This window comes from Bubalus bubalis, chromosome 22 (assembly GCF_019923935.1).
Source record: "Bubalus bubalis isolate 160015118507 breed Murrah chromosome 22, NDDB_SH_1, whole genome shotgun sequence".
NCBI classification, from domain to species: Eukaryota; Metazoa; Chordata; class Mammalia; order Artiodactyla; family Bovidae; genus Bubalus; species Bubalus bubalis.
In genome coordinates, this window is record NC_059178.1 from 41158396 (window position 1) to 41185300 (window position 26905).

A 26905-nucleotide genomic window follows, 5' to 3' on the forward strand; every position below is an offset into this window, starting at 1 on the left:
GCAAAGACGTGGTCTCACACTATTGATATTTCATTATTTTCCCCCTAATGTGCTTTTTGTGTTCCGGATCCCATCCAGAACACCACGTTATGTTTAGCTCTCGTGTCTCCTTAGGCTCCTCTGGGGCTGTACCAGTTTCTTAGACTTTCCCTGTTTTCAGAACCTTGATTGTGTTAAGGAATACTGGTCAGGTATTTATTAGAATATCCATCAGTTTGTTTTTGCCTGATGTCTTTCTGGGAATTAGACTGGGGTTTGGGGTCTTACGGCAGAAGGACCGCAGAGATAAAGTTCTCATCGTATCGTGTCAGGGTACATAGTATCATTGTGGCTTATCACTACTGATGTTAACCTGGGTCTCATAGTGTTTGCCAGCATTCTTCACTGTTTGGTTCCCCCTCCACCCATTTCCATACTGTGCCCTTTAGAGGCAAGTGACTAAGGGTAGCCCATACTTAATGGGTAAGGAGTTATGCTCTACCTTCTTGAGAGGGGACCATCTACATCAATAATTTGGAATTCTTCTATATGAGAGAGTTGACCTTTCTATTTAATCATTTATTTATATCAGTATGGACTCATGGGTATTTAGTTTATATTTTAGGTTATAATCCAATACTGTATATATATGTTAGTCACTGTCATGTCTGAGGCTTTGCGACCCCATGGACTGTAGCCCTCCAGGCTCCTCTGTCCATGGAATTCTCCAAGGAAGAATACTGGAGTGGGTTGCCATTCCCTTCTCCAGGGGATCTTCCCGACCCAGGGATTGAACCCTGGTCTCCTGCACTGCCGGCAGATTCTTTACCATCTGAGTCACCAGGGAAGCCCAATCCAATATTACGTTATTATTATTGTTGTTGTCGTTCAAATGTTTGGGGGTTTTTTTTTGCCACTGGACATGCTTTCAGTTAACTCCTGCACCCCTTTGATGTACCTTCCTTATTTTGTTTTCTGAGCACTTCCTTACTTTTCCAGCACTAAAGGTACTCCTGGCTCATCTTGTGTATTTCCTGACCGAGCCCTAGAATAAACTGTTTCTTCAAGAAGTCCTGGTTGTTTTTATTGGAGGATGGTATTAAGTGCAAGATCTGGGCTCTGGGCATAATTTGTATTTAATTTTGTATACATATGAAGCATTGAGGAATATACATATTTACGCACTTAAAATGGGTCAGCTCAGCGAGCATTTCAGTGGAGCCGCCATTTGCGCAAGGAACAAGTCTGTATACGAGGATATGCCTGCTCAGGCACCCACCACTGTGGAAGGACACACAGAAAGCGGGAGCAGCAGACCTGTGGGGAGGGAAGTGGAACACAGGGCGCGCAGAGACCTGCTCTCCGCGTCCCTGCTAGGCACACGTATTACCCACGCAAAAAGCACACTGAAGTGGACAAGGATGGAAACTGGACCTGGAGGGTAAATGGAAGGTACTTGATCCCGTAGTCTCCTTTGCATTGGCGTCTTCTTTTTTAAATGTTTGTTTATTTGGCTGCGTCAGGTTTTAGTTGAGGCACACGAGTTCTCTGCTGGGTGATGTGGCATCTTTGGTTGCAGCACATGGGCTTCCCAGCTGGCACTAGTGGTAGAGAATCTGCCCGCCAATGCAGGAGACACAAGAGACGTGGGTTCGATTCCTGGGTTGCGAAGATCCCCCAGAGAAGGAAATGTCAAGCCACTCCAGTATTCTTGCCTGGAGAATTCTATGGATAGAGGAGCCTGGCAGGTTACAGTCCATGGGGTCTTAAAGAGTTGGACATGACTGAGCACACAGACACATGGACTCTGTACTCCTGGCAGGTGCTCAGGCTCAGTAATTGTGGTTCGCAGGCATTCGGGTTGTGGCATGAAGGCTCCAGAGCGAGGGTTCAGTCATTGAGGTGCGAGGGCTTAGCCGTTCCGAGGCACATGGGATCTTAGTTCCTTCACCAGGGATCATACCTGCATCTCTTGCATTTCAAGGTGGATTCTTAATCACAAGGCCACCAGGAAAGTCCCTGTCTTCTTTGTTTCCTTCTCCTCCACCCTTTCATCCTTCAAAAGTCTGTGCTGAATTCCTGAAGCCCATCTGCAACTGTGCAGCCCCTGTGCAATAAATGAGATCATTTTTGAGGAGCGCTGGCTTAAAATACACTGACTTTTTTTTTAGGTGACCAGGTGGCCTCTAGGAAGTCAAGGGCTGCTGTATGACCGAAGCTGGATGGTTGTGAATCACAATGGCATTTGCCTGAGTCAGAAACAGGAGCCCCGGCTCTGCCTGATCCAGCCCTTCATTGACCTGCAGCGGAGGATCATGGTCATCAAAGCCCAAGGTCTGAAAACAGGGTTCACTTTTACAGAGTAGTTGTCAAGAGTAGCTTTATTCTCATAAAATAAAATCATGGCTTTTCCTCTACTAAACATTAAAATATTCCAAAAGGAAGTGAAATGATGTATAGAAGAGACAATAGGAAGTTTGTTCCTCTTGTTTTTTTGTTTGTTTTGTTTTTTGTTTTGCTTTGTGTGTGTATGGAGGATATTTCTGGGAAAAGGTAAAGATCTGACCATCCAATCAGAAAGTAAAGAGGTGTCGATTTTGAAATTGTATGTTATCCTTTCACTTACATTAGTTTTATTTCCTTCACTCTTCATAGGTTCTGCAAGCTTTAATTCTTCTTTGTGGATTTTTATTATGAACTGTCTAACCCGTATGAATGTAGACCAGCTCTGTCCAGTGGGCCCTTATATGATGATGGAAATGTTCAGCATCTACATTATGCTGTTTGGTAGCCATCAATCTGATGTGGCTACTGAGTATGTGTAATGTGCAGGATGCTGGAGCTAAATTTTAAATTTTATTTAATTTAAATTAATACATGTAGTGGCTACAGTGTTGGACAGCACACATCTGAATAAGATGCAATCTCAAAAATGACAGAATGATCTCTGTTCGTTTCCAAGGCAAACCATTCAATATCACAGTAATCCAAGTCTATGCCCCAACCAGTAACGCTGAAGAAGCTGAAGTTGAACAGTTCCATGAAGACCTACAAGACCCTTCTAGAACTAACACCCAAAAAAGATTTCATTATAGGGGACTGGAAGGCAAAAGTAAAAAGTCAAGAAACACCTGGAGTAACAGGTAAATTTGGCCTTGGAGTACAGAATGAAGCAGGGCAAAGGCTAATAGAGTTCTGCCAAGAGAATACACTGGTCATAGCACCCTCTTCCAACAGCATAAGAGAATATTTTACACATGGACATCACCAGATGGTCAACACTGAAATCAGATTGATTATATTCTTAGCAGCCAAAGATGGAGAAGCTCTATACAGTCAGCAAAAACAAGACCAGGAGCTGACTGTGGCTCAGATCATGAACTCCTTATTGCCAAATACAGACTGAAATTGAAGAAAGTGGAGAAAACCACTAGACCATTCAGGTATGACCTAAATCAAATCCCTTATGACTATACAGTGGAAGTGAGAAATAGATTTAAGGGACTAGATCTGATAGATGGGCTTCCCTGGTGGCTCAGAGGTTAAAGCATCTGATAGATAGAGTGCCTGATGAACTATGGATGGAGTTTCGTGACATCGTACAGGAGAAAGGAATCAAGACCATCCCCATGGAAAAGAAATGCAAAAAAGCAAAATGGCTGTCTGAGGAGGCCTTGCAAATAGCTGTGAAAAGAAGGGAAGTGAAAAGCAAAGGAGAAAAGGAAAGATATACCCATTTGAATTCAGAGTTCCAAAGAACAGCAAGGAGAGATAAGAAAGCCTTCCTCAGTGATCCATGTAAAGAAATAGAGGAAAACAATAGAATGGGAAAGACTAGAGATCTCTTTAAGAAAATCAGAGATACCAAGGAAACATTTCATGCAAAGATGGGCTCAATAAAGGACAGAAATGGTATGGACCTAACAGAAGCAGAAGATATTAAGAAGAGGTGGCAAGAATACACAGATTAACTATACAAAAAAGATCTCCATGACCCGGATAATCACGATGGTGTGATCACTCACCTAGAGCCAGACATCCTGGAATGTGAAGTCAAGTGGGGCTTAGAAAGCATCACTACGAACAAAGCTAGTGGAGGTGATGGAATTCCATTTGAGCTCTTTCAAATCCTGAAAGATGATGCTGTGAAAGTGCTGCATTCAATATGCCAGCAAATTTGGAAAACTCAGCAGTGGCCACAGGACTGGAAAAGGTCAGTGTTCATTCCAATCCCAAAGAAAGGCAGTGCCAAAGAATGCTCAAACTACTGCACAATTGCACTCATCTCACACGCTAGCAAAGTAATGCTCAAAATTCTCCAAGCCAGGCTTCAGCAGTACCTGAACTGTGAACTTCCAGATGTTCAAGCTGGTTTTAGAAAAGGCAGAGGAACCAGAGGTCAAATTGCCAACATCCGCCGGATCATTGAAAAAGCAAGAGAGTTCCAGAAAAACATCTATTTCTGCTTTATTGCCTATGCCAAAGCCTTTGACTGTGTGGATCACAATAAACTGTGGGAAATTCTGAAAGAGATGGGAATACCAGACCACCTGACCTGCCTCTTGAGAAACCTGTATACAGGTTAGGAAGCAACAGTTAGAACTGGCCATGGAACAACAGACTGGTTCCAAATAGGTAAAGGAATACGTCAAGGCTGTATATTGTCACCGTGCTTATTTAACTTATATGCAGAGTACATCATGAGAAACACTGGGCTGGAAAAAGCACAAGCTCGAATCAAGATTGCTGGGAGAAATATCAATAACCTCAGATATGCAGATGACACCACCCTTATGGCAGAAAGTGAAGAAGAACTAAAGAGCCTCTTGATGAAAGTGAAAGAGGAGAGTGAAAAAGTTGGCTTAAAGCTCAACATTCAGAAAACTAAGATTATGGCATCTGGTCCCATCACTTCATGGCAAATAGATGGGGAAACAGTGGAACCAGTGGCTAACTTTATTTATCTGGGCTCCAAAATCAGTGCAGATGGTGATTGCAGCCATGAAATTTAAAAGACACTTACTCCTTGGAAGGAAAGTTATGACCAACCTAGACAGCATATTGAAAAGCAGAGACATTACTTTGCCAACAAAGGTCTGTCTAGTCAAGGCTATGGTTTTTCAAGTAGTTATGTATGGATGTGAGAGTTGGACTATAAAGAAAGCTGAGCGCTGAAGAACTGATGCTTTTGAACTGTTGTTGGAGAAGACTCTTGAGAGTCCCTTGGACTGCAAGGAGATCCAACCAGTCCATCCTAAAGGAAGTCAGTCCTGATTATTCATTGGAAGGACTGATGCTGAAGCTGAAACTCCAATACTTTGGCCACCTGATGTGAAGAGTTGACTCATTTGAAAAGACCCTGATGCTGGGCAAGATTGAGGGCAGGCGGAGAAGGGGATGACAGAGAATGAGATGGTTGGATGGCATCACCGACTCAATGGACATGGGTTTGGGTGAACTCCGGGAGTTGTTGTTGATGGACAGGGAGGCCTGACGTGCTGTGGTTCATGGGGTCACAAAGAGTTGGACACGACTGAGTGACTGAACTGAACTGAACATACTTACATCATCCAATTTTAAGAAACTTAGCATTTGGCCACATTTGCTTCAATATCTCCTCCTTGCCTATCTCTCCCCTCTTGTTACCCACGTTTGTCCCTTCTGCACGTCCTCTTTCTCCTCCTCCTCCTTTTAAGAAATAGAAACATTTCAGATATTGATGAAATTCCCTGTGTTCTCCTCTGTGCTCTCACTTCTTCTGCACTCCACCTACCATTTACAGAATAGTCCAGTTTCCCTCCTAACTTGTAGCTATACTTTTGTGATATATACCATTTCCATGTATTCATTGACCATGTTTCTTGGCCGTAGGTGTTCCGTTCTGCTCCAGTGGTTTATTTTTTCTTGAACCAATGAGCCAGTGTCACTACTAGAACTATATACTGAATCGCAATAACTGATCATCTACTTCTGCTTCATTGACTATGCTAAAGCCCTTGATTGTGTGAATCACAACAAACTTTGGAAAATTTTTCAAGAGATGGGAATACCAGACCACCTTACCTGCCTCCTGGGAAACCTGTATGCAGGTCAAGAAGCAACAGTTAGAACCAGACATGGAACAATAGACAGGTTCAAAACTGGGAAAGGAGTATGCCAAGGCTGTATTTTGTCACTTTGCTTATTTAACGTACATGCACAGTATATCATGTGAAATGCCAGACTGGATGAAGCTCAAGCTGGAATCAAGATTGCCAGGAGAAATATCAATAACCTTGAATATGCAGATGATACTACCCTAATGGCAGAAAGCAAAGAGGATCTAAGGAGCCTCTTGATGAAAGTGAAAGAAGAGAGTGAAAAAAACTGGCTTAAAACTCAACATTCAAAAAACTAAGATCATGGCATCTGATCCCATAACTTCATGGTAAATCGATGAGAAAAAATGGAGACAATGATAAATTTTATTTTCTTAGGCTCCAAAATCACTGCAGATGGTGACTGCAGCCATGAAATTGAAAGATGCTTGCTCCTTGGAGGAAAAGCTATGACAAACCTAGATAGCATATTAAAAAACAGAAACATTACTTTGCTGACAAAGGTCCATATAGTCACAGCTATGGTTTTTCTAGTAGTCATGTACAGATGTGAGAGTTTGACTGCAAAGAAGGCTGAGTGCCCAAGAATTGATGCATTTGAACTGTGGTTTTGGAGAAGACTCGAGAGTGCCTTGGACAGCAAGGAGATCCAACCAGTCAATCCTAAAGGAAATCAGCTCTGAATATTCATTGGAAGGGCTGATGCTGAAGCTCCAAAACTTTGGTGACCTGATGGGAAAAGCCGAATCATTGGAAAAGACCCTGATGTTGGGAAAGATTGAAGGCAGGAGGAGAAGGGGATGACAGAGGATGAGATGGTTGGATGGCATCACCAACTTGATGGACACGAGTTTGAGCAAGCTCCAGGAGATGGTAAAGGACAGGGAATCCTGGCATGCTGCAGTCCATGGGGTCACAAAGAGTCGGACACGACTGAGTGACTGAACAACAACAATAACTGATAGGGCTGGTCCTTCCACCCCATGCTTCCAAGGTCCTGGCTGTTCTTGGCCTTTTGTTCTCTGTATGAATTTTAACCCAGGCACACAATTGAATAGTCACTCCCATAATCGAGATACAAAACAAGAAATGAAACCCCAGGAAACTCCTTCATGCTATCCCTTTTTAGTCTCTCTTTTCCCCATCCTTAACACCTGGCAGTCAAAGCTCTATCACTATGGCTTTTTTTTTTAATATACCCTTTAAAAATTATCACTGTTAGTTTTTTTTGAGGATGTTCTATAAATGTAAACACACAATCTGTGACCTTTTGATGTTGGTTTCTTTCACTCAGCATGATGCCTTTAAGTCCCATCTAAGTTATTGCATGTATCAGTAGTTTATTCTTTTTTTATTGTTGAGTAGTATTCCATTGTATGGACATACTTGAGTGTGGTATGTCCTCTTTTTATCTACTGAAGGGCATCTGAGTCATTTCTAGTTTTGAGAAATTATGAATAGAGCTGCTTTTAACATTTATGTACAGGTTTTTGGGTGCTCAGAAGTTTTCATTTCTTTAGAATAAATACTAAGAGTTGATTGCAGGGTCATATAGTAAGGGTAATTTACTTTTAAAAGAAACTTCCAGACCATTTTCTGGAATGTATTGTTTTCATTTCCACCAGTAGTGTATGAGAGTTCTAGTTGCTCCACATCCGGTCAGTTTTTGTCAGTGTTTTGTGTTATTTATTTTAATAGGTGTGTAATGGCATCCCATCATGATTTTAATTTGGTTTCCCTACTGGCTAATGATGTTAAGCATCTTTTGATGTACTTACTTGCTCTCTGTATGTTCATTTTGACCCATCGATTACAGAAGTGTGTTCATTTCTATATATTTGGAGATGTTCTTATTTTCATTCTGTTATTGATTTTAGTTTAATTCCATAAACTCTCCAAAAGAGAGTACTTACTTTGTAGATTTTAAATTCATTAAAATTTGTTAAGTTTTGGCTTATAACCAAGGATGTGATTTATTGCCATGAGTGTTCCATATGCACTTGAGAGGAATGTGTATTCTCTTGTTGGGTGGAGTGTTCTGTAGATGTCAGTTATATCCATTTTGTTGATCAGTATTGCTGTTTTTCTATATACCTGCTGGCTTTTTATGCACTTGCTACTAGTTCTGTTAATGACTGAAAAAAGAGTGTTGAAGTCCTCAACTGTAATTGTCGATTTGTCTGCTTTCTCCTTAGTTCTGTTAGTTTTTGCTTCACATAGTATGATTGACTTCTTGGTGAATTGGTCCCTCTTTAAATAATGTTTTTCTTTATGTATCATAATTTTCTTTGTTCCAAAGTTTGAAGTGTGAAATTCTTTGTTACAAATCCTACCATTCAGCTCTGTTTCGGTTAGTGTTTGCATAGTATATCATTTTCCACCTTTTTATTTATTTCTTCTAGCCTGATCAATATTTATAGAACATTCCACAAAATGTATTCATTTAAACTGTACCATTCAATTCTTCTTCTTCTTGTATATTTATAGTCATCACCACAGTAAACTTTAGAACACTTTGTCCTCATCCTAAATGAGAAAGCCCATACCCACTAGCAGTCACTTCCTATTCCCAGCCTCATCCCCAGTCCCTAGCCACTACTAATCTACTTTCTGTCTCTATGGATTTGCCTGTTCTGGATGTTTCATGTAATTGGGATCATACAATGTATGACTGACTTCTTTCACTTAGCATAATGTTTCTAAGGATCATCATACTTGTGAACAATTAGACATACTTATTTTTTTATCCATTTATCAGTTGATGGATATTTAGATTGTTTCCACTTGTGGTTATTATGAATAATGCTGCTATGAACATTTGTGTGTAAATTTTTCAAAATTTTCTTATTTTTAATTGAAGGATAATTGCTTTACAGGATTGTGTTGGTTTCTACCAAATATCACATGAATCTGTATGGCTGGAGAGCACAGGTCGGCCACAGAGGAGGTATCCACAGAGAAGGGCCACCATGGATTCTACTCAGGCAGCTTGGCTTCATGCCTTTCCCTGTATTTTTAATGACTCATGAAGGATGAGAAGGCATGCAGAGTGGCAGCATACCTCAGCTGTTCCAGCCTTTATCCACAATCTTACACTCTTCAGGGGCCCTGGATCAATTTCCTCTAGTTTCTTCCGCATATTTTATTCTAAGTTTATATACATACGTTATATGCTCCTTTGTGTGTATAATGTGTATAAAAACTTTTTAGAGAAGAATCACTTCCTAACTCCACTGACATGGTAACAGTTTTTTTTTTTTTTTTTAAAGCACTAATGATGATTGATTCAGGAATCCAATTGGATGCTGACTCCTAGGAGCTAGGAGAATTGACATTCTATGCTGACCTCCTTCCAGAGCGAGCCTTCATGCCAGCCTGTCTATTTCTAGAGGATCTAGGTAGCTTAGAGAGCAATGACATCAGGATGTGGAGTCCTCCAGAGGGAGAGACATCTTTCAAAGGAATTTACAGCATTGCAGGGACTATGGATGTGGCTGCTCCAGTGCAGGGTCTCCATGAGAAAGCTGCTCAGCGCGCCTGCTGCTGGTGGTGCTAACAATGAGGAAGAGAATCTCTGTGTTAGAAAGAGATTTCTAAGACCCAGCCACGTATTTGGCTCAACCAATTGCCCAGCTCATTAATTCTTGTATATTTCAGAATAATGGACTTTAAAAACATATACTTGTTCTTTTTTGCATGATGATAAATTTGTCTCTAACCTTTGTTCATTAGGGATGGAGCCTATAGAGGTGCCTCTTGAGGAGAACAGTGAGCAGGTTCAGATTTGCCAAAGCAAAGTCTGTGCGGACAGGTGAGACTGTGGCAGGTGAAACTCTCACAGAAGGGAAGAATGAAACCTCACTTTGCAGACATTCTCTCTGGTGCTTTGAAAGATGCACCTAAGTCCATTTTCATTATGTCAAGCACTCATGGTTCCCAGAATAAGAAGCCTGAGCTCACACTATCCAAAAGGCTTTATTAACCAGAAAATGCCAGTCCTCTCAGATGCAGCTACATGAAACCAGGGATAAATAATTGCAAACTCAGGCAGTAAAGAATCTGCTTTGTAGTATAAGAGTTGTGAGCTCAATCACTGGGTCAAGAAGATCCCCTGGAGAAGGGAATGGCAACCCCCTCCAGTATTCTTCCCTGGAGAATTCCATGGACAGAGGAGCCCGGTGGGCTACAGTCCATTGGGTCTCAAAGAGTCGGACACAACAGAGTGACTAACGCTTTTACTTTCACTTCACTTTCACCCTGAAATGACTGTATTTCTCTCTATGGGAAGATTCGCTATAGTAACTTTCCAGAATATTCACCCAAAATTCATTACTCTGATTGAAAATGTGCTTTGATGAGTGTTTAAATCTGCACAAGAACTGGCAAGAGGGTGCAGAGTGTGCTCACCCCATGGGCCTCCAGCACAGCCAGGGCCCACGATGCCCAACTGGGTAGAGGACCATCCTCACACTATCACCTTCCCGCCTTTCCTGAGCATGTCCATAGCCCTTCATCATCCCAGTGTGACCCAGAGGTGCTACCAGCTTGAGTCCAGTTTGGATGTGTGTAGCTTAAGTGTTTGACATATCCCTTCATGACTTGTTTGCAGGGCAGAAGGAAATGCAGTCTGATTAGCACTATGCATATCATGATTTCCTGAGCACAAATGTACCCACTGACTGCTTTATTGTGTTCACTAAAAGCCATTGGCATTTTAAAAGCCTTCTACAAGTATATGAATCACTAGTGAACTGTGAAGTTAATAATTTTTGTGTTTGGGGGGTTTAATTGGTTGGGGTATTAGGTGGGCTAGGAACCATAAGATCGGGACCCACAATCAGAAAATTTGTATTCCACATGTTTTCTGGTTGAGATTAGATTTAGGTAAAAGGAGAGGTAGAAAGAGAAATTTCTAAAGCTTTTAATTTGATCTGAAACCTTTGTAAAAGGCACAAATCTCAGGCCTCCCCATGCCTTGGAAATCTCTCTGCAGCTTCCTAAGCACACCTGTCACTTTAGGTGTCTATATTCCTGGGGATTTCATTATATTCTATTATTTTCTGTTATATTATACTATATAACATTTTGCTATTTCAATTACTTAAAGGAATACTACAGAACGTTCACCATCCTTCCTTTTTCTTTTTTGTCAGGGTAAACACATATGATTGTGGAGAAAAAATTTCCAACTGGCTGTCAAAGTTTTTTGGCCGTCCCTATCATTTGATCAGACAAAGTTCAGACTTTCAAAGAAATGCGAAGGAGAAACATGGCAAAGGTATTACATTTGGATTGCTTCTTAGGGGACAGGAACTTGGACTCAGCAGACACGAACATCAGTCCACAAAATGGGTCTACAGGGTAATCTGCTCGTGAAGTGGGGGTGGTAGGCCTTGGGCAGACAGGTGCCGAGGTGACCCCACAGGTCAGCAGGGCCATGCGTGGTCTTCAGACTGACCCTGAGGGGACAGGCGGGCTTGCAGGCTCCGCTCAAGCTCTCTGCCTCAGTCCTGCATGTTTAGAAAAATGGGTTAGTTTTTTTTTTTTTTTTAAATAAAAACATTGGTAGCTTGCTACATCCTAAGAAAATCAGGATTTCTGTCCTGACACCAAGTGATTGTGAGACCTTGGCAAATCCTTGAACCTCATGGTGTTGAAATTCTGCAGACCTCAGTTACTTAGGTTTAAGGGTTTCGACAGTTTTTCCTGCCGTAAGCTGTTGTGAGCATAAAACGAGACTTTAGAGAAGAAAGTACTTTGAGGTCACAGAAAGTACTTAGAGGTCAAAGAAAGTACTTTGAGGTATGCGAAGAGTGAGCTTTCAGGTGTCTGTTCCAATGTCGCCTTCTCAGGGGACCCTTGCCTGACTGCCCTCCTATGAACTAGAGCCCCCTCTTGAACCTCCCAGCTCATTCCCTGTTTTATTTTTCTCTGTGGCTCCTTTTTTTTTTTTTTTTTTTTTTTAATCTTTTGGTCATGCCACAGACCATGTGGGATCTTAGTTCCCTCACCAGAGAGTGAGCCTTCACCCCTTGCACTGGCAGCGTGAAGTCTGAATCACTGGATCACCAGCGAGGTCCCTCTGCGGCACATTTCACGTCCTATAAGGCAAACATTTTACTCAGTTATCCTGTTTATGTTCTGCCTTCTTTCTGCTAGATCATAAACTTGGCGAGGGAAGGGTTTTTCTCTGCTTTGTCCAGTGCTTTGTTCTCAGTGTTTAGAACAGACCTGATACATAGTAGTTGCTCAGTAAATACTAGATGACTAAATCAGTGGACTGGATGGTTGCTACATTCCTGATTTGGGCAGGAACGACCTGGCTTAGTCACTAGCTCTCAGGGAGACTGGCTTGTAAGTCTACACCTAGAATGTCTTCAGGGAAAGTCTTCAGGAAAGAGGTGAGTTTGGAACTATGTTTTAACAGGAGAGTAGGACTATTCCAGGCAGAGAGAGGCAAGAAGATTGCTGAAGATTATTGGCAGGGCTTGGCATTTCATGGGCTCAGGGAAGGGTTTAGGAGGGTGGGATGTGGATAGGGAGACGATTGGGTAGAGCTGGGGAGATGATTGGGTAGAGCTGGGGAGATGAGATGACCATGCTGCTGAGTCAGAAGCACTATCTTGTGGGTGGGAGATTCATTGAAGAATTCTATGCTGGGGAGTTTCATGATGCTGCTTGTATCAGAAAGATACCTGGTGAGGTGTGGAGGCTGCAATGAAGAGAGAGAAGAAGGAAGCAAAGAGGTCAGGCAGGCTCTGACTGTCCCGATGGGAGATGGAACCTAGGCAGGTGAAGGGGGCAGCAGAGTGAATCTATTGCTTGCTCGATACAAGATCAGGGAGTGTCAGCTTGTGAACATTATACTACAAAGATGCCATTTATGGTGGTGTGGTCTCTGATGGTCTGGGTCTAGGTCTTTAAACACTTAAATTTTTTTAAACTACATACCTCTTTACACTGTCACCTAAATTTTTTAAAAGTAGTTTAAGCAGTTGCAAAGGATGTGATTTCCAGCATATTGCATATATACAGGCTTACCTTGGAAATATTGTGGGTTCAATTTCAGACCACCACAAAAGCAAGTCACACATTTTTTTGGTTTTCCAGTGCATATAAAAGTTATGTTTATACTCTACCATAATCTATTAAGTATGTAATAGGATTAAGTCTAAAAATCAGGGTACATACCTTAATTAAAAATACTTTAGCCTTCAGCAAGTCATAGTAATATCAAAGATCACATAACCTAGGAACATAGATCATATAACATTGTAACATCACAGATCACCATAACTAATATAATAATGAGAAAGATTGAAACATTGCAAGAACTACCAAATGCGACACAGAAACATGAAGTGAGCAAATGCTGTTGGTGCTGTTGGGAAAACGGTGCAGTAGACTTGCTTGATGCAGGGTTGTACAAACCTTCAATTTATAAAAAGTACAATACCTGCGAGGTACCTGTGAGGTTCATTTAAGGTGGAATTCAGTAAAATGAAGTTTGTGTGTGCTGTGAGCTAAGTTGCTTCAGTCTTGTCCTACTCTTTGCAACCCCATAGACTGTAGGCTGCCAGGTTCCTCTGTCCGTGGGATTCTCCAGGCGAGAATATTGGAGTGGGTTGCCATGTCCTCCTCCAGAGGATCTTCCAGACCCAGGAATCGAACCTATGTCTCTTAAGTCTGCTGCATTGGCAGGCGGGTTCTTTACCGGGAAGCACAAAATAAAGTATACGTGTAGTCACTAACATGAAAACTCATATTTTGCCCTTTTAAATATAAGCCAGTGGAATCTCATTATCATAATAATTTGATTCTTATGAGTATTCATTAAAAAACATGAACAAACTTTTTTTTTTTTGTTTATTTTTTTGGCCCCACCTCAAGGCATGCAGAATCTTAGTTCCACAGCTAGGGAGCTAACCCATACCCCCAGCAGTGGAAGTGTGGATTCTTAACCACTGGATCAGCAGGGAAATCCTGAAAAAATATTTTTAATGTATAGAAATTGTCTTTCTTTCCTTTTCCTTTTTCAACTTGGATTGTCATTCCACTTCCTTGATAGAATTTTATCTTAGTGTTATATATTTTATGCTTGAGAAATCTTTCCTTGATCACCCTATCATATTTACCTTAAACTAAAATTATATATGAATTGAAATGTATAAAATTTTAAAAAGTTTTCTGTGATCATAGTGTCTCACTGTTAGGACATTTTTTTCTGGGTTGAGTTCTTATCATGATTTTTAATAATTTTTTTAAATCAACACAGTTGATCAAAGCAATAAAAACTATATTATAAAATTTGAAAAATAGCTATTAAACATAAAGAAAAAATCGTGGAAAATGAATCTCTCAATGAGACGACTGGCTGCCCATGATTAATTCCCGTGTCCATGAACAGCTATCATCTATGATCAGAATAGCTGGTGCTGGGTGTTGGTTCTCTTCTGAAGAATCTTATTTAAGTCAATAAAGACTTGGGGATGACGGAGTTTGGTTAGCGGGCTGTCACTCAAACCTTTCTTCTGAGGCACAGGGATCTAACATAAGATGACTTTAATCATCTGCCACTTGACAGCTTAATTAGTTCCGGCAGTTTTGTGGTTAGCAAAGAATTGGAAGTCATCTGACCTACAGGAGAATCATTCACCCATACTTGAGAGACTTTTATTCACAGACTCCAGGGCTGTGAATGCGGCTTTTGTTTTCCACCCAGGAGATTTTTAGTCCCAGGGCCAAAATGCCATAGGAAAGGTGCGGTCTTTCCCAGTGAAGGGTGAGAAGGGCCTTTTGTGGGCACCTCGCTGCTCTGATGAGGTGTTCTCGCAAAGAAGCCATGGAGGTAGAGAACCTGTAAGCGATTCTCTTGGCACTGTCCATTCTTAGGGACTCTGGCGTCCACAGGCCTGAATCTGCAGCAGCTCTCTAGGTTTTGGTCCAGGCAGCCCTTTCATATCAGCATCTATAATGACGGCTCTGGCCTGCCTAACAAGTGGCTGATCAAAGCTGGGTGACAGGTTGAGGCAGTTCTGCATGCCTTTGGTATTTTCTTCCACTCCTTTAAAAAAAAAAAAACATTTCTGTAGTTTTAAAACTTGTCTTATTTACATATATCTAAGGTCAATATTGGGCTCCCCTAGTGGCTCAGTGGTAAAGAATCCACCTGCCAATGCAGTGGACATGGGTTTGATCCCTGGTCCAGGAAGGTCCCCTGGAGAATGAGATGGCAACCCACTCCAGTATTCTTTCCTGGACAATCCCAGGGACAGAGGAGCCTGTCAGGCTATAATAGTCCTTGGGGTCACAAAGAGTTGGATGCAACTTAGTGACTGAACAACAACAAAGTCAATATTACAAACTTTGCCAAGGGCAAAACCCAGCTTTTCCTTAACTAGATTCCCTGACTAGATACAGATCTTCCTGGGCCCAGGACCCTCATCAACGTCCTTCTTCTTTCTTGGGGGAGAGCCCCCCTACTTCCCCACAGCTCCATCTCTTCTCAAAATGTTACCTTCAAGTCTCTTTTGCTGGAACAATTTAACATCAGCATTTTATTATTTTTTCTAGATTAGTAACGGAATCTTCTAGGAGCTAATTTTCTTCCTGTTTGAATTATGCTTAGAACATTTCTATTATTCCCACAGGCACCAATTTTTCCCTTGTAGAAATAATCTGTATTATTTAAAAATGCAAGCCAATAGAAGCACAATTCATTTGCATTCCAAGAAAGCAACTCTTCTTTTAAAATTTATTTAATTAAAATTTTTGAATTTAGTATTATTGACATACAACATTATATTAGTTGCAGGTGTATGCCATAATAATTTGATATTTGTATGTATTGCAAAGTGATCATCACAAGTATAGGTAACATCAGTCACCATAAATAGTTACATTTTTTTTTTCTTTTGATGACAACTTTTAAGATTTACTCTCCTAGCAGCTTTCAAATAGGCAATGCAGTTTTATTAACTATAGTTGCCACAGTATACATTACCCTCCCCAAGACATATATTTTGTGCTTGGATGTTTGTACCTTTTGATCCCCTTCACCCATATCGCCCATCCCACCCCCTGCCTTTGGCAACCACCAGTCTGCTCTATGAGCTTGTTTTGTTGTGTTTTGTTTGCTCATTTTTTGGTGGGGTTTTTTGTTTGTTTTAGATTCCACCTATAAGTGAGATCATACAGAACTTATCTTTCTCTGTCTGACTTATTTCATTTAGCATAATGCCCTCAAGCTCTTTCCATGTTATTGCAAATGGCAAGATTTCTTTTTTCATGGCTGAATAATGCCCCATTGTGCACATATGCCACAGTTTCCTCATCTGTTTACCCATCCATGGACACTTAGCTTGTTTCTCTGTCCAGCAGCCCTTCTTTTAAATACTCCATCCTTTTTTAGATCAGTCTGCTCATACGACAGCCACCCTTTCTCTGGTGAATGAGGCACAGTATCTGCTGATAAACAGATCCAGTATTTTGGAACTTCAGCAGCAATTAAGCACAAGGTAAGATTCCTTTTCTATTTGCTATTTACCTTGGGAAAGAATGCCTGCAATGCAGGAGACCTAGATTCGATCCCTGGGTTGGGAAGATCCCCTGGAGAAGGGAATGGCTCTACCCACTCCAATATTCTTTCCTGGAGAATTCCATGTACAGAGAAGCCTGGCAGGCTACAGTCCATAAGTTGACAAAGAGTTGGACGTGACTGAGTGACTAACACTTTGGGAATAGCAAACAGGTGTAACCACTTGCTCCTGGGAGTGAGCCAGTCACCTGCCTGGGGGGAAAAATTCTGAGAATCTTGAGTCCAGACCCTTCACTGAGAAACCAAGGTCCAGAGAAGTCACGAAACAGTTTACCTTAATCTTTTGGAGGGTTCTCCTTTATCTTCCAGTGTCCTTCTTGATGCCCTCAAGATGCTTAGTGGAGAATGCCAGCTCTCACTATCTAATCATTTCAGTTTTTAACATTTGCTTTAATGGAATTGTCAGCCATTGGATACAGTTGTTTTGCCCACCCTCCCACTGTTCCTGGCCCCTAGGAGCCTTGCCCTCCTTCCACAGTTATTTTGAGTGAAAATAGCAGTCATGCTTTTCAAGTTATAACTGCAGATGTCATCTGTATCATCAGACAGAACCAGTGCCCTTGCCTGCTCAGTCCCACCCAGAGACCTCCCAAGGACTCTGGAAAGGTAAGCTCCAGAAAGGGGCTTGGGTGCTTCAGGCCCCCTCATTGGTTTTTAGAGGAAATTGAAATCCAGAGGTAATCAGACCACTGGGACAAAAAAAGCTATTATGTAAGAGACAGGTGGCTCATTTGTCCACACCTGTCTGTGTCCTGAGCCAGGCTCCTGTGACTATCATGTGCCGTGTGGTCCCCAGCACCTGTGTGCACACACATGAACATGTACACATGTAGCTTAATAAGAACAACAAAGATGGACTTTTGTAGTAATTCTTGTTTATGTGTGTGCTCAGTCACTCAGTCGTGTCTGACTCTTTGCAACCCCTATGGACTGTAGCCCACCAGGCTCCTATGTCTGTGGAATTTTTCAGGCAAGAATACTGGAGTGGGTTGCTATTTCCTACTCCAGGGGATCTTCTTGACCCAGGGATCAAACCTGCGTCTCTTGTGTCTCCTGCATTGGCAGGTGGATTCTTTACCACTGTGTCACGTGGGCTTCCCAATTCCTATTTATCATCATCGGCAAAAACAGACAATGGTATTCCCTTGCTGAGGTCCATCCTGCCCTGTTTGGGGGCAGAAACGTGATGCATGGTCCTTGGGTGTTCACTGAGTTTTCCCAGCACTGAGTGACCCTCTTTCTTAGGTGCCCGGAGCCCTGGAGAGATCAGGTTTGTGGTTTTTTGGAATTCTTGGTGTGGAAGAAGAGGTGGCTTGATGCACCTCTGGTTCCTATCAGCTGGTTTAGTGAAAAGCTGACAAGTGGTGGGGGTAGGAAGGACAGGTGATCAAAGATAAGAGAAACAGCCTGTGGTTAGTACGTGGTGAGCATCCCTGGTTCTGTTTTTTAATTTGATGGATGCTCTTATATACATACTGATGCTGATAGCTTTTAGACGTAAAACTTTCCCTTTCATAAAGCACAGGGGAGGGCTTATCACCTGGAGGGTAAATCCAGAATCAAAGGATGTCAGGATTGGGACTTGCTAACCCTCTTCTTTCCCACAGGGACCCTGCGGTTGTCACTGGTCCTGGGAATTGCACATAGTGCAAAGCTGGACTTGGTTATTCTGGTCCCTGGCTGCTTCTGGCTATCCACCATTTGGAGGGGATTGGGATACAGACATGGACCCCTTTCTCTCCCCCAGAGCCTTTCAGTTCTGTCTCCAGGGCAGGCTCCAGTATGCTCAAAGATTTCCCCCGAAACTTAAAAGTTTTTTTATATATGTGCAATGAAGGGCAAAAATCATAAGTACATAGTTCAGTGAATGTTTACAGATGTCTATATACCCATGGAGCCACCGCCTCGATCAAGCAGTGAACATTTCTAGGGCCCCAGACCCCTTCCTCATGCCCCCTCTCTGTCAACCCCATGGAACATCACTAGTATGGCTTTTTTCATTCTAGAACAGGGGTCCCCAACCTCCAGAGTCTAATGCCTGATGATCTGAGGTGGAGCGGATTTAATAATAATAGAAATAAAGCGCACATTAAATGTAATGCCCTTGAATCATCCCGAACCCCCCACCAACCCTCATCCAGGAAAAAATTGTCTTCCATGCAGCCAGTCCCTGGTGCCAAAAAGGTTGAACTCAACTTAATGGGATTATACTGTGTGCTTGTCTGCTGAAGTTTTCAGATGCTTTTTCAGTGCTTTTTTACCTTAGGGAATGGGATGCATGGAGGTACAGGGAGCCTTATCATGGTACCTCTGGAGAAGGGAAAGGCTACCCACTCCAGTATTCTGGCCTGGAGAATTCCATGGACTGTGTAGTCCATGGGGTCGCAAAGAGTCGGACATGACTGAGTGACCTTCATTCATTCATTCATAGTAGTAAACAAAAATTTTAAACAGGAAAATTACATAAATAACATGATGCTGCTGCTGCTAAGTCGCTTCAGTCATGTCCGACTCTGTGCGACCCCATAGATGGCAGCCCACCAGGCTCCCCTGTCTCTGGGATTCTCCAGGCAAGAACACTGGAGTGGGTTGCCATTTCCTTCTCCAATGCATGAAAGTGGAAAGTGAAAGTGAAGTCGCTCAGTCATGTCCGACTCTTAGCGACCCCATGGACTATAGCCTACCAGGCTCCTCCATCCATCGGATTTTCCAGGCAAGAGTACTGGAATGGGGTGCCATTGCCTTCTCTGATAAATAACATACACCTAGTTAAAACTGAAAACAGGATAGAAGTTAGGAAATAAAGTTTTTTAATTGAGGTGCAGTTGACAGGCAACATTATATTGGTTTCAGGTGTACCACACGATCCCATATTTGTATATACTGAGAAATGGTCACAATAATTCTAGTTAACATCTGTCACCACACATAGCTGCAAAAAATGTTTCTTGTGATGAGTACTTTTAAATTTTATTCTCTTAGCACCTTTTAAATATGCAATACAGTATTTTTTTAGACAATGCAGTATTATTTACTATAGTTGCCATACTGTACATTACACCCCCATGACTTGTTTATAACTGAAAGTTTGTACCTTTCGACCCCCTTCACCCAATCTGCCCACCTCTCACCTCTGGTAACCAGCAACCTGTTCTCCGTAGAAAATACATATTAAAACCTCCCATGTATATACTCTATACAGCTTTATGATGGTTTAATATCCAAAAATATCCAAAAAGAGTGTGAGCTCTTGGTACTTTTTAGGTCCTTGGTAGTTAAGCCTGTTGACATTCCTTAAATGCCCTGTCCTGACTCAGCCTTGTAGAACTGGTATTTTCTCACAAGTTTATCCACTTGACCCCTCCCTGTTCACTGGGTTTTCCAAAGTTCTTCATCGCGTCAGCAAGCACTGACTCACTCATTGCACTGCCTCTTGTGAGCTTCTTCTCTGCAGGTGGGACCATATTCTAGGGGAGATCCTGGAGGTCTGACAACAGCGGTGTGTCTTTTAGCCTTGCACTCATGATAAAAGCTTGTTCTGATCATCTAAGCCTCAGGCCACAGTACAGCTGCTGAACTCAGGCATTGAATGGCAGGAATGTTGACTTCCTACAATAGTGCAGTTATCCATGCCTCCCCGCCTTTTCTCTTTCTGGTGTGTCTTAAAAAGCTGTGAGAACGGCAAAGAAGAATTATTCCCAATGAACAACCTCATCTCACGGTTCCGTGCCAATATTATTACCAACGGAACAAGGGCTTTTGAAGAAGAGAAATGGGATGAAATTTCAATTGGTTCCTTGCGTTTCCAGGTAAGTTCCTAGAAGTCCTATTATCTTTCCTTAAGGGTTGTCAGTGGGGATTGACCTCAACCCTTGGCTGGGATAGTAGCCCATAGAAGGGAATCCCACCCTTGGGGTTGACTCTTACCCACAAAACCTCAGCAGGAGGGTATGTGACATCTGCATCCTGGGTCACCCTTTGGAATGATCCATCCATCCTTCCTTCAAGGGGGGTGGCCGTTTCACATGAAGAAGAGAGAATGTACAGGTGATGGAGGTACAGAGCTCGTCGCTATATCTAGACTAGCTATTTCTTGGAATGCTTGTGTCTGTGAGAACTTCCTCCTCTTGAAACTTGCTGTCTGGAGCTCCCGGAGGACGTCCAGATGCTTCATGGTCCTTCAGCATCCGGGGCGGCTGTACTTCTCCTCGCGTTCTTCCTTCTGGCCTCACTGGAAGCTGGGGAGGAGCTTGCAGTCAAAGGATTAGGCACTAAATTGTCCTGCCTCCTCAGGCTTTGGGGTCCCCAAACCTCAAGTCTTTAGCTGACATCTACATTCCTCATGAGAGTGGATAAGGCCCCCAAGCCCCGAGCCCCGTGGCCGCTCCCATCTCCCTGAGGTCGGCACCCCCTCCTCCTCTGCCTGTCCTGCAGACCTTCTCTTCATCCCCTCAGCAAGCCAAGATTCCTGCCTCAGCACCTTTGCCCTTGCTGTCCCCTCTGCCTGGTGCACTCCTGCAGCTCCTTCAGGTCTAGCTCAGATGTTACCTCCTTGGGAAGGCTGTTCCTGACCCACCACGGGGTTACGCTCCGCACAGTGTCCACTTATTTCCTCAGAGTGTAGGAGAGTGGGACCAAGTCTATTTATTCCCCACCGTCCACCTAGGGCCTAGAACAGTCCTGACCCAGAGTCAGTGTGCCACGGTTGCTGACAAAACGAATGGCCGGGACAGCTAAGGAAGAGCTGGGGGCAGAAGGATGGGTCCTCTGCACAGAGCAGCTTTAACTTCCAGGAAAGCAGCAAGCAGTAATTTAATCTCTAATGGCAGGTTTCAGAGTTCTTCAGGTGGTGTGTGTGCTGTGCGTGCTCAGTTGCTCAGTCGTGTCTGAGTCTTTGCAACCCTGGGGACTCTAGCCCGCCAGGCTCCTCTGTCCATGGGATTCTCCAGGCAAGAATACTGGGGTGGGTTGCCATGCCCTCCTCTAAGGGATCTTCCCAACCCAGGGATGGAACCCACATCTCTTATGTCTCCCGCACTGGCAGGTGGGTGCTTTGCCACTAGTCACCTGGGAAGCCCTGCAGGTGAGGGTAGCGATAAACTGCGTGACACACACACACACAGACACACGCACACGAATGCCCCAAAGAGCTTTGCTATCCATTTACCTCTCCAAACTTCCTCTTATGCTGGAAGCTGCTCCCCCTTGAAAAAGCCATCTCTTTTCTCTCCCGCAGACCTCTTTCTGCACCAGCCTTCCTGCCGTTCCCCTCATCTCTCCAGTCCTGCCTTCCTCTTCATTTTCTATTGCTGTGCCCTTGCCATGCTGTAAAAGCACCTGCTCTGACATATCCTGCCTTGGCCAAAGTAAACGCTCAATATATGATAGATGGAGAAAGAGGGAGAAAGAAAGGAAGAAAAGAAGGAAAAGGAAAGAGAAGGAACTACAACTAGACCAGGATCACTGTCAGAAACTTACTTTGTAACAGGTAAGTTGTAAGATTCGTGGGGACATGAGTATAAGAAAGACTTTAAAAAGCCTCTCTCAGATGCTTTGCTTTCTTTAGGTCATGATACTTAATAAACATCAATTAGTGAAAGTCAAAATATACATGCCCTTTGACCCAATAAATTTACTTGTGGAAGTATATCCCACAAAAAAATACTCTTACAAATAGGTGCAGATATACCACAAAATTACTTATTGCAATACATTATAAATATACAAATTGGAGAATATCCTAAATACCCATAAGAGGGAGGTTGAATAAATTAGGTTACATCCATACAATGTTGTCCTATGCAGGTGTTAAAAAATATAAGCTGTAGTTAATACTGTGTCTTTCAAAAAGTAAATGCTAAATGAGGAACCTGGGATTAATGGATACACACTGACATATATAAAATAGATAACCAACCAGGACCTACTGGGTAGCACAGGGAACTATACTCAGAATCTTATTAACTGTAATGGGTTATTTTTTTTTCAGATGACTTCGCTGTATACCCGAAACATCATAAATCAACTATACTTCAATTATAACAAATTTTTTAAGTAAATGCTTAAGAGATGTTTGTTGGTGGTAATACTCAGTGCTGAAGCAGTTACAATGCAAAAAGATCCAGCACATCTCTTTTGGAAAGCAGTTTCTCACTGGGTATCATCAAGTCATAAGAGCTTTATACGTATTGACTTTATGACCTCATTTTGAGAGATTTAGCCTAAAAGATTCAAACATGAGAGAGTTATGTGAATTAAGACCTTTATGGCAATATTATTGATCAAGCAAAGCATGAAAAACCATGCACTTGGCTTCAAAGGAGAAGAGCTGAGTGCATCCACCCACAGGAATGCCAGGCCTTGGTGCAAACTGCAGTGTGTTCCACAGGGGCACCTGTGGCTGCGTGAGCTACTTGCCCAAGTCTCAAGTGACCTGTGGCCATCACAGCAGCACAGGGTGTGTGGCTGGCCATCTCCTCCCAGTATGTCCTGCAATCAGTGCTTTGTTCCCTGGAGGAAGCCCCACACCCCCTGATAACCACCTGCGAGTCACAACCACGCTTTTCTTTTTCTACAAAACCCTGCTGCAGGGGTCTGTCAGCTGGCAAACACATGTGGGTGATTCCCTAGTGGCATTGGGAAGAGGCGGCACTCTTGGCTCCTTGCAGTTGGAGCGTTTCTCTCTGAGTCTGAAATTGGCTGTTTCCAACCATTCCTCTTGGACCCAGATTCCTCCCTACAGAGTGGGACAGTTGGGTCAGTTTCATGACAACGCTGTCTTTTCCCTTCTCACCGCCCAGGTTTTGGGACCTTGTCACAGATGTCAGATGATTTGCATCGATCAGCAAACTGGACAACGAAACCAAGATGTTTTCCAAAAGCTTTCTGAGAGGCGAGAGAGAAAGGTAAGCATGGTTGCTAAATACGACACCCCATCTTAAGATCCTGATGCGTTGTCTGCACTGGAACTAATCCTTAATAATGCTGAGTAATTTCTACAAGTGGGAGAACATTCTAAGGCTGATGGGCTACCATCAAGGTTCAGACTTTGTCTGTGACATGATCTTATATTTCTTTTCCATTCATTTCCTCACTTTTTAAAAACATTGGTTTTTATTTTTATTTTTTTTAAAAAACATTGTTTTTTTAATTGAAGGATAATTGGTTTATAATGTAATAATGTTGCTTTATAATGTTGGTCTCTGCCATACAACAGCATGAATCAGTCGTAAGTATACATATGTTCCCTCCCTCAGGAATCCCCCTCCCACCCTCCACCCCTCCCACCCCTCTAGGTCTCACTTTTCTTAAATTACATACATTTTTGATGCTTTCAAATCTTAATTGAAGAGATAAGGAGTATAGGTAAGAAATACTTAAAAAAAAAAAAAAGAAAAGAAGGGGACTTCCCTGGTGGTCCTGGTTAAGACTCTGCACTTCCATTGCAGAGGGCACTGGTTCGATTCCTGGTCATGGTATTAAGATCCTGCATGCCATGTGGTGTGGCCAAGGCGGTGGTGGGGGGGGGAGCAGGAAAGAAATAGTAAGTAAAGTAATTCTGTCATCTTATTTTCTTTGCCACAGAAATCTCATGAAGAAAAAACATGCCTTAGAGTGAACAGGATAGCTGCACAGAAAGATTCGATAAATTTCACTATAATAAGTTTGCAAGTCATATTCTTGAGGCTAAAATGACTAAGTGTTATTGTTGTGGAATTCAGATGATAAAAGCTGACTTTCTAGCAGATTATTCATTAGGAAGACTCATTTAGTTCCGGGCTCGCACTTTATGTCAGGACTTTCTGTTTGCAAAGTATTCCAGGAAGCCAAGTAAGCAGTCAGGCTGCATGGAACAATTCGTGAAAATTAACAGAAATAAAGCAAGTGTTTCATCTCTTTCCAGTAACAGCCTGGCAAGTTAAGTGATGGTAAAATGTCTGCATTGTGTCTTGTGTTTCTCCAAAGCCAGAGTTTTTGTTTCGCAGTCATTGATCGACAAAACTTTCCTTTCAGATGTGGACAGGTGTGGTCTGCAGAGCTGTGCACTTGAGTGTTATACCGGTGTGTCTCTCTGCACAGGTGCAGCCGGCCATGTCAACTGGGGGCAGGGGACCTTGAGTCTGCCTCACACAGGTTGTTAGGAGAGGGGATGGGTGGGCACGAATGCTATTAAACATGGAAATGGTATTTCTTAGCGTCACGATAATTCTTGTGCGCAAGTCTTTTATTGTCTCAAATTTTGGATTAAATTTAGATTTATAGAAAAATTGCAAAGAAAGTACAGAGAACTCCCATGTACTCCTCACCTACATGTATACAAATACTAAGGAATTGATTTGGTTCCAGTCCCTAGCCTGGGGACTGGACCACGGTGGTGGCCAACTGCTATAATCCCAACAGACCTGGGAGCAAGTCTCATATTCCAAAGGGTTGCTCTTGGCTGACTCACACTGATGGCAAACCTTGAGTAAATTCACACGACTCTTCATTTTGGATCTTCTGTCTTTATTCTGGAGAATTTGGAGAACTTAGTGCATATCACATGTTCTTATAGAAAATGCGGAGTTTTGCCCATATTTTCACAAAATGGCTTTTGCATCAGGGAACAGAGCAGAAATCAGCCTGACAGAGGGTCAGAAGCCCAGAGCAGGACAAAGCCCTCCCGTGGGAAACTCAGGGGATACAGGCAGGAAGAAAGAATAAAAGGTCCAGCAATAAAAAGGTGTGGAGGACTATCAGGAAAAAACTCTTTGGAATGAGGATCTGTGGTGTCATGCATGGGGTATTAGGATTCTCCCTGTTTTTTTTTTTTTTTTGGCCATGCTGGGTCTTTGTTGCTGCACGTGGGGGCTACTCCCTAGTGTGGCGCACAGGCTTCTCCTTGCAGTGCTTCCCTTGTTGCAGAGTGTGGGCTCAGTAGTTGTGGCACATGGGCTTAGTTGCCCGGCAGTACCTGGAAGCCTCCTGGACCGGGGGTGGAACCCGTGTCCCCTGCGTTGGCAGGTGGATTCTTTACCACTGGACCACCAGGGAAGTCCAGGATTCTCCCTGTTTCTCACTATTTCTACTACATGACGGATAGGACACATCAAGTCTCAGGACCTGTCTTTAAAGACCCAACTTAATTTTAGTGGAATGTTATTGTTCGCAAAATTATTTTAACTGCTGAAATAACCTGTCTTCTTGTTGTTGCTGTTTTGTTCACAGGTGAACTTTGGAGTGTACCTGATGCATACGTCTTTGGATTTATCTTCTCCATGTTACCTCTCCGTAGGATCTCAGGTGCTCCCTCTGCTGAAAGAAAACATGGAACACCATGATATACTGGCTACGGAGAAATGTCAGGATGCTAGCTCCTGAATTTTTTTCAGTATCTATTAAAATTTCTCTTTTACCCTCTTCATTCATTTTTTTCCTTCCAGTTTTGTGGAGATATCATTGACATGCAGCACTATGTAAGTTTAAGATGTACAGCACAATGATTTGACTTACATACACCATGAAATGATTACCACGTAAGTTCAGCGTGTGTGTGTTTAGTTACTCAGTCGTATCCGATGCTTTGCGACCCCAGGGACCATAGCCTGCCAGGCTCCTCCGTCCATGGATTCTCCAGGCAAGAATACTGGAGTGGGTTGCCATTTCCTTCTCCAGGGGATCTTCCCAACCTAGAGATTCGAACCTGGGTCTCTTGCACGTTGGCAGGCCGATTCTTTACCATTGCACCACCTAGGAAGCCCCAAGTCCAGTGAACCATCTTATATAGACATATTGGGCTGGCCAAAAGTTTTGTTCATTTTCTCCATAAGATGGTGCTAGTAGAGCTTAGTTGTCTAGCTTCATTTGAAACAATTTTATTAGATTAAAATATTGTGACTGCTGTCATATCAGCATGCATTTAAAAAAACATCAAAATTAGTGAATTGTATTGCTATTTTGATATTGAAGAAGAAAAGCAACATTCTTGGCATAATATGCTGTATTATTTCAAGAAAGGTAAAAACACAACTGAAATGCAGAAAAAGATGTGTGCAGTGTGCAGGGAAGGTGCTGTGACTGATGGAATGTGTGAAAAGCGGTTTGCAAAGTTCCGTGCTGGAGACTTCTCACTGGACAATATGCCACAGTCAGGTAGACCAGTTGACATTGATGGTGATCAACCTGAGACATTAACTGAGAACAAGCACCATTATACCACACGGAAGATAGCTGACGAACTCAAAATACCCAA

General features: G+C 42.6%; 1 protein-coding gene across 4 annotated transcripts in view; it reads left to right on the plus strand.

The window, feature by feature from the left end:
* The window catches only part of MOCOS (molybdenum cofactor sulfurase), a 70747-nt gene extending 44556 nt beyond the window's left edge, over positions 1-26191 (plus strand). For all 4 annotated transcript variants that reach the window (XM_044934655.2, XM_044934654.2, XM_044934653.2 and 1 more), the window contains exons 9-15: positions 2151-2313; positions 9810-9888; positions 11231-11355; positions 16489-16594; positions 20345-20483; positions 23475-23579; positions 25882-26191. In XM_044934655.2, the coding sequence (XP_044790590.2) occupies positions 2151-2313; positions 9810-9888; positions 11231-11355; positions 16489-16594; positions 20345-20483; positions 23475-23579; positions 25882-26034 (870 nt within the window). In that variant the 3' untranslated portion in view covers positions 26035-26191. The remainder of the gene's footprint in view (positions 1-2150; positions 2314-9809; positions 9889-11230; positions 11356-16488; positions 16595-20344; positions 20484-23474; positions 23580-25881) is intronic.
* The last annotated feature ends 714 nt before the right edge of the window (positions 26192-26905 follow it).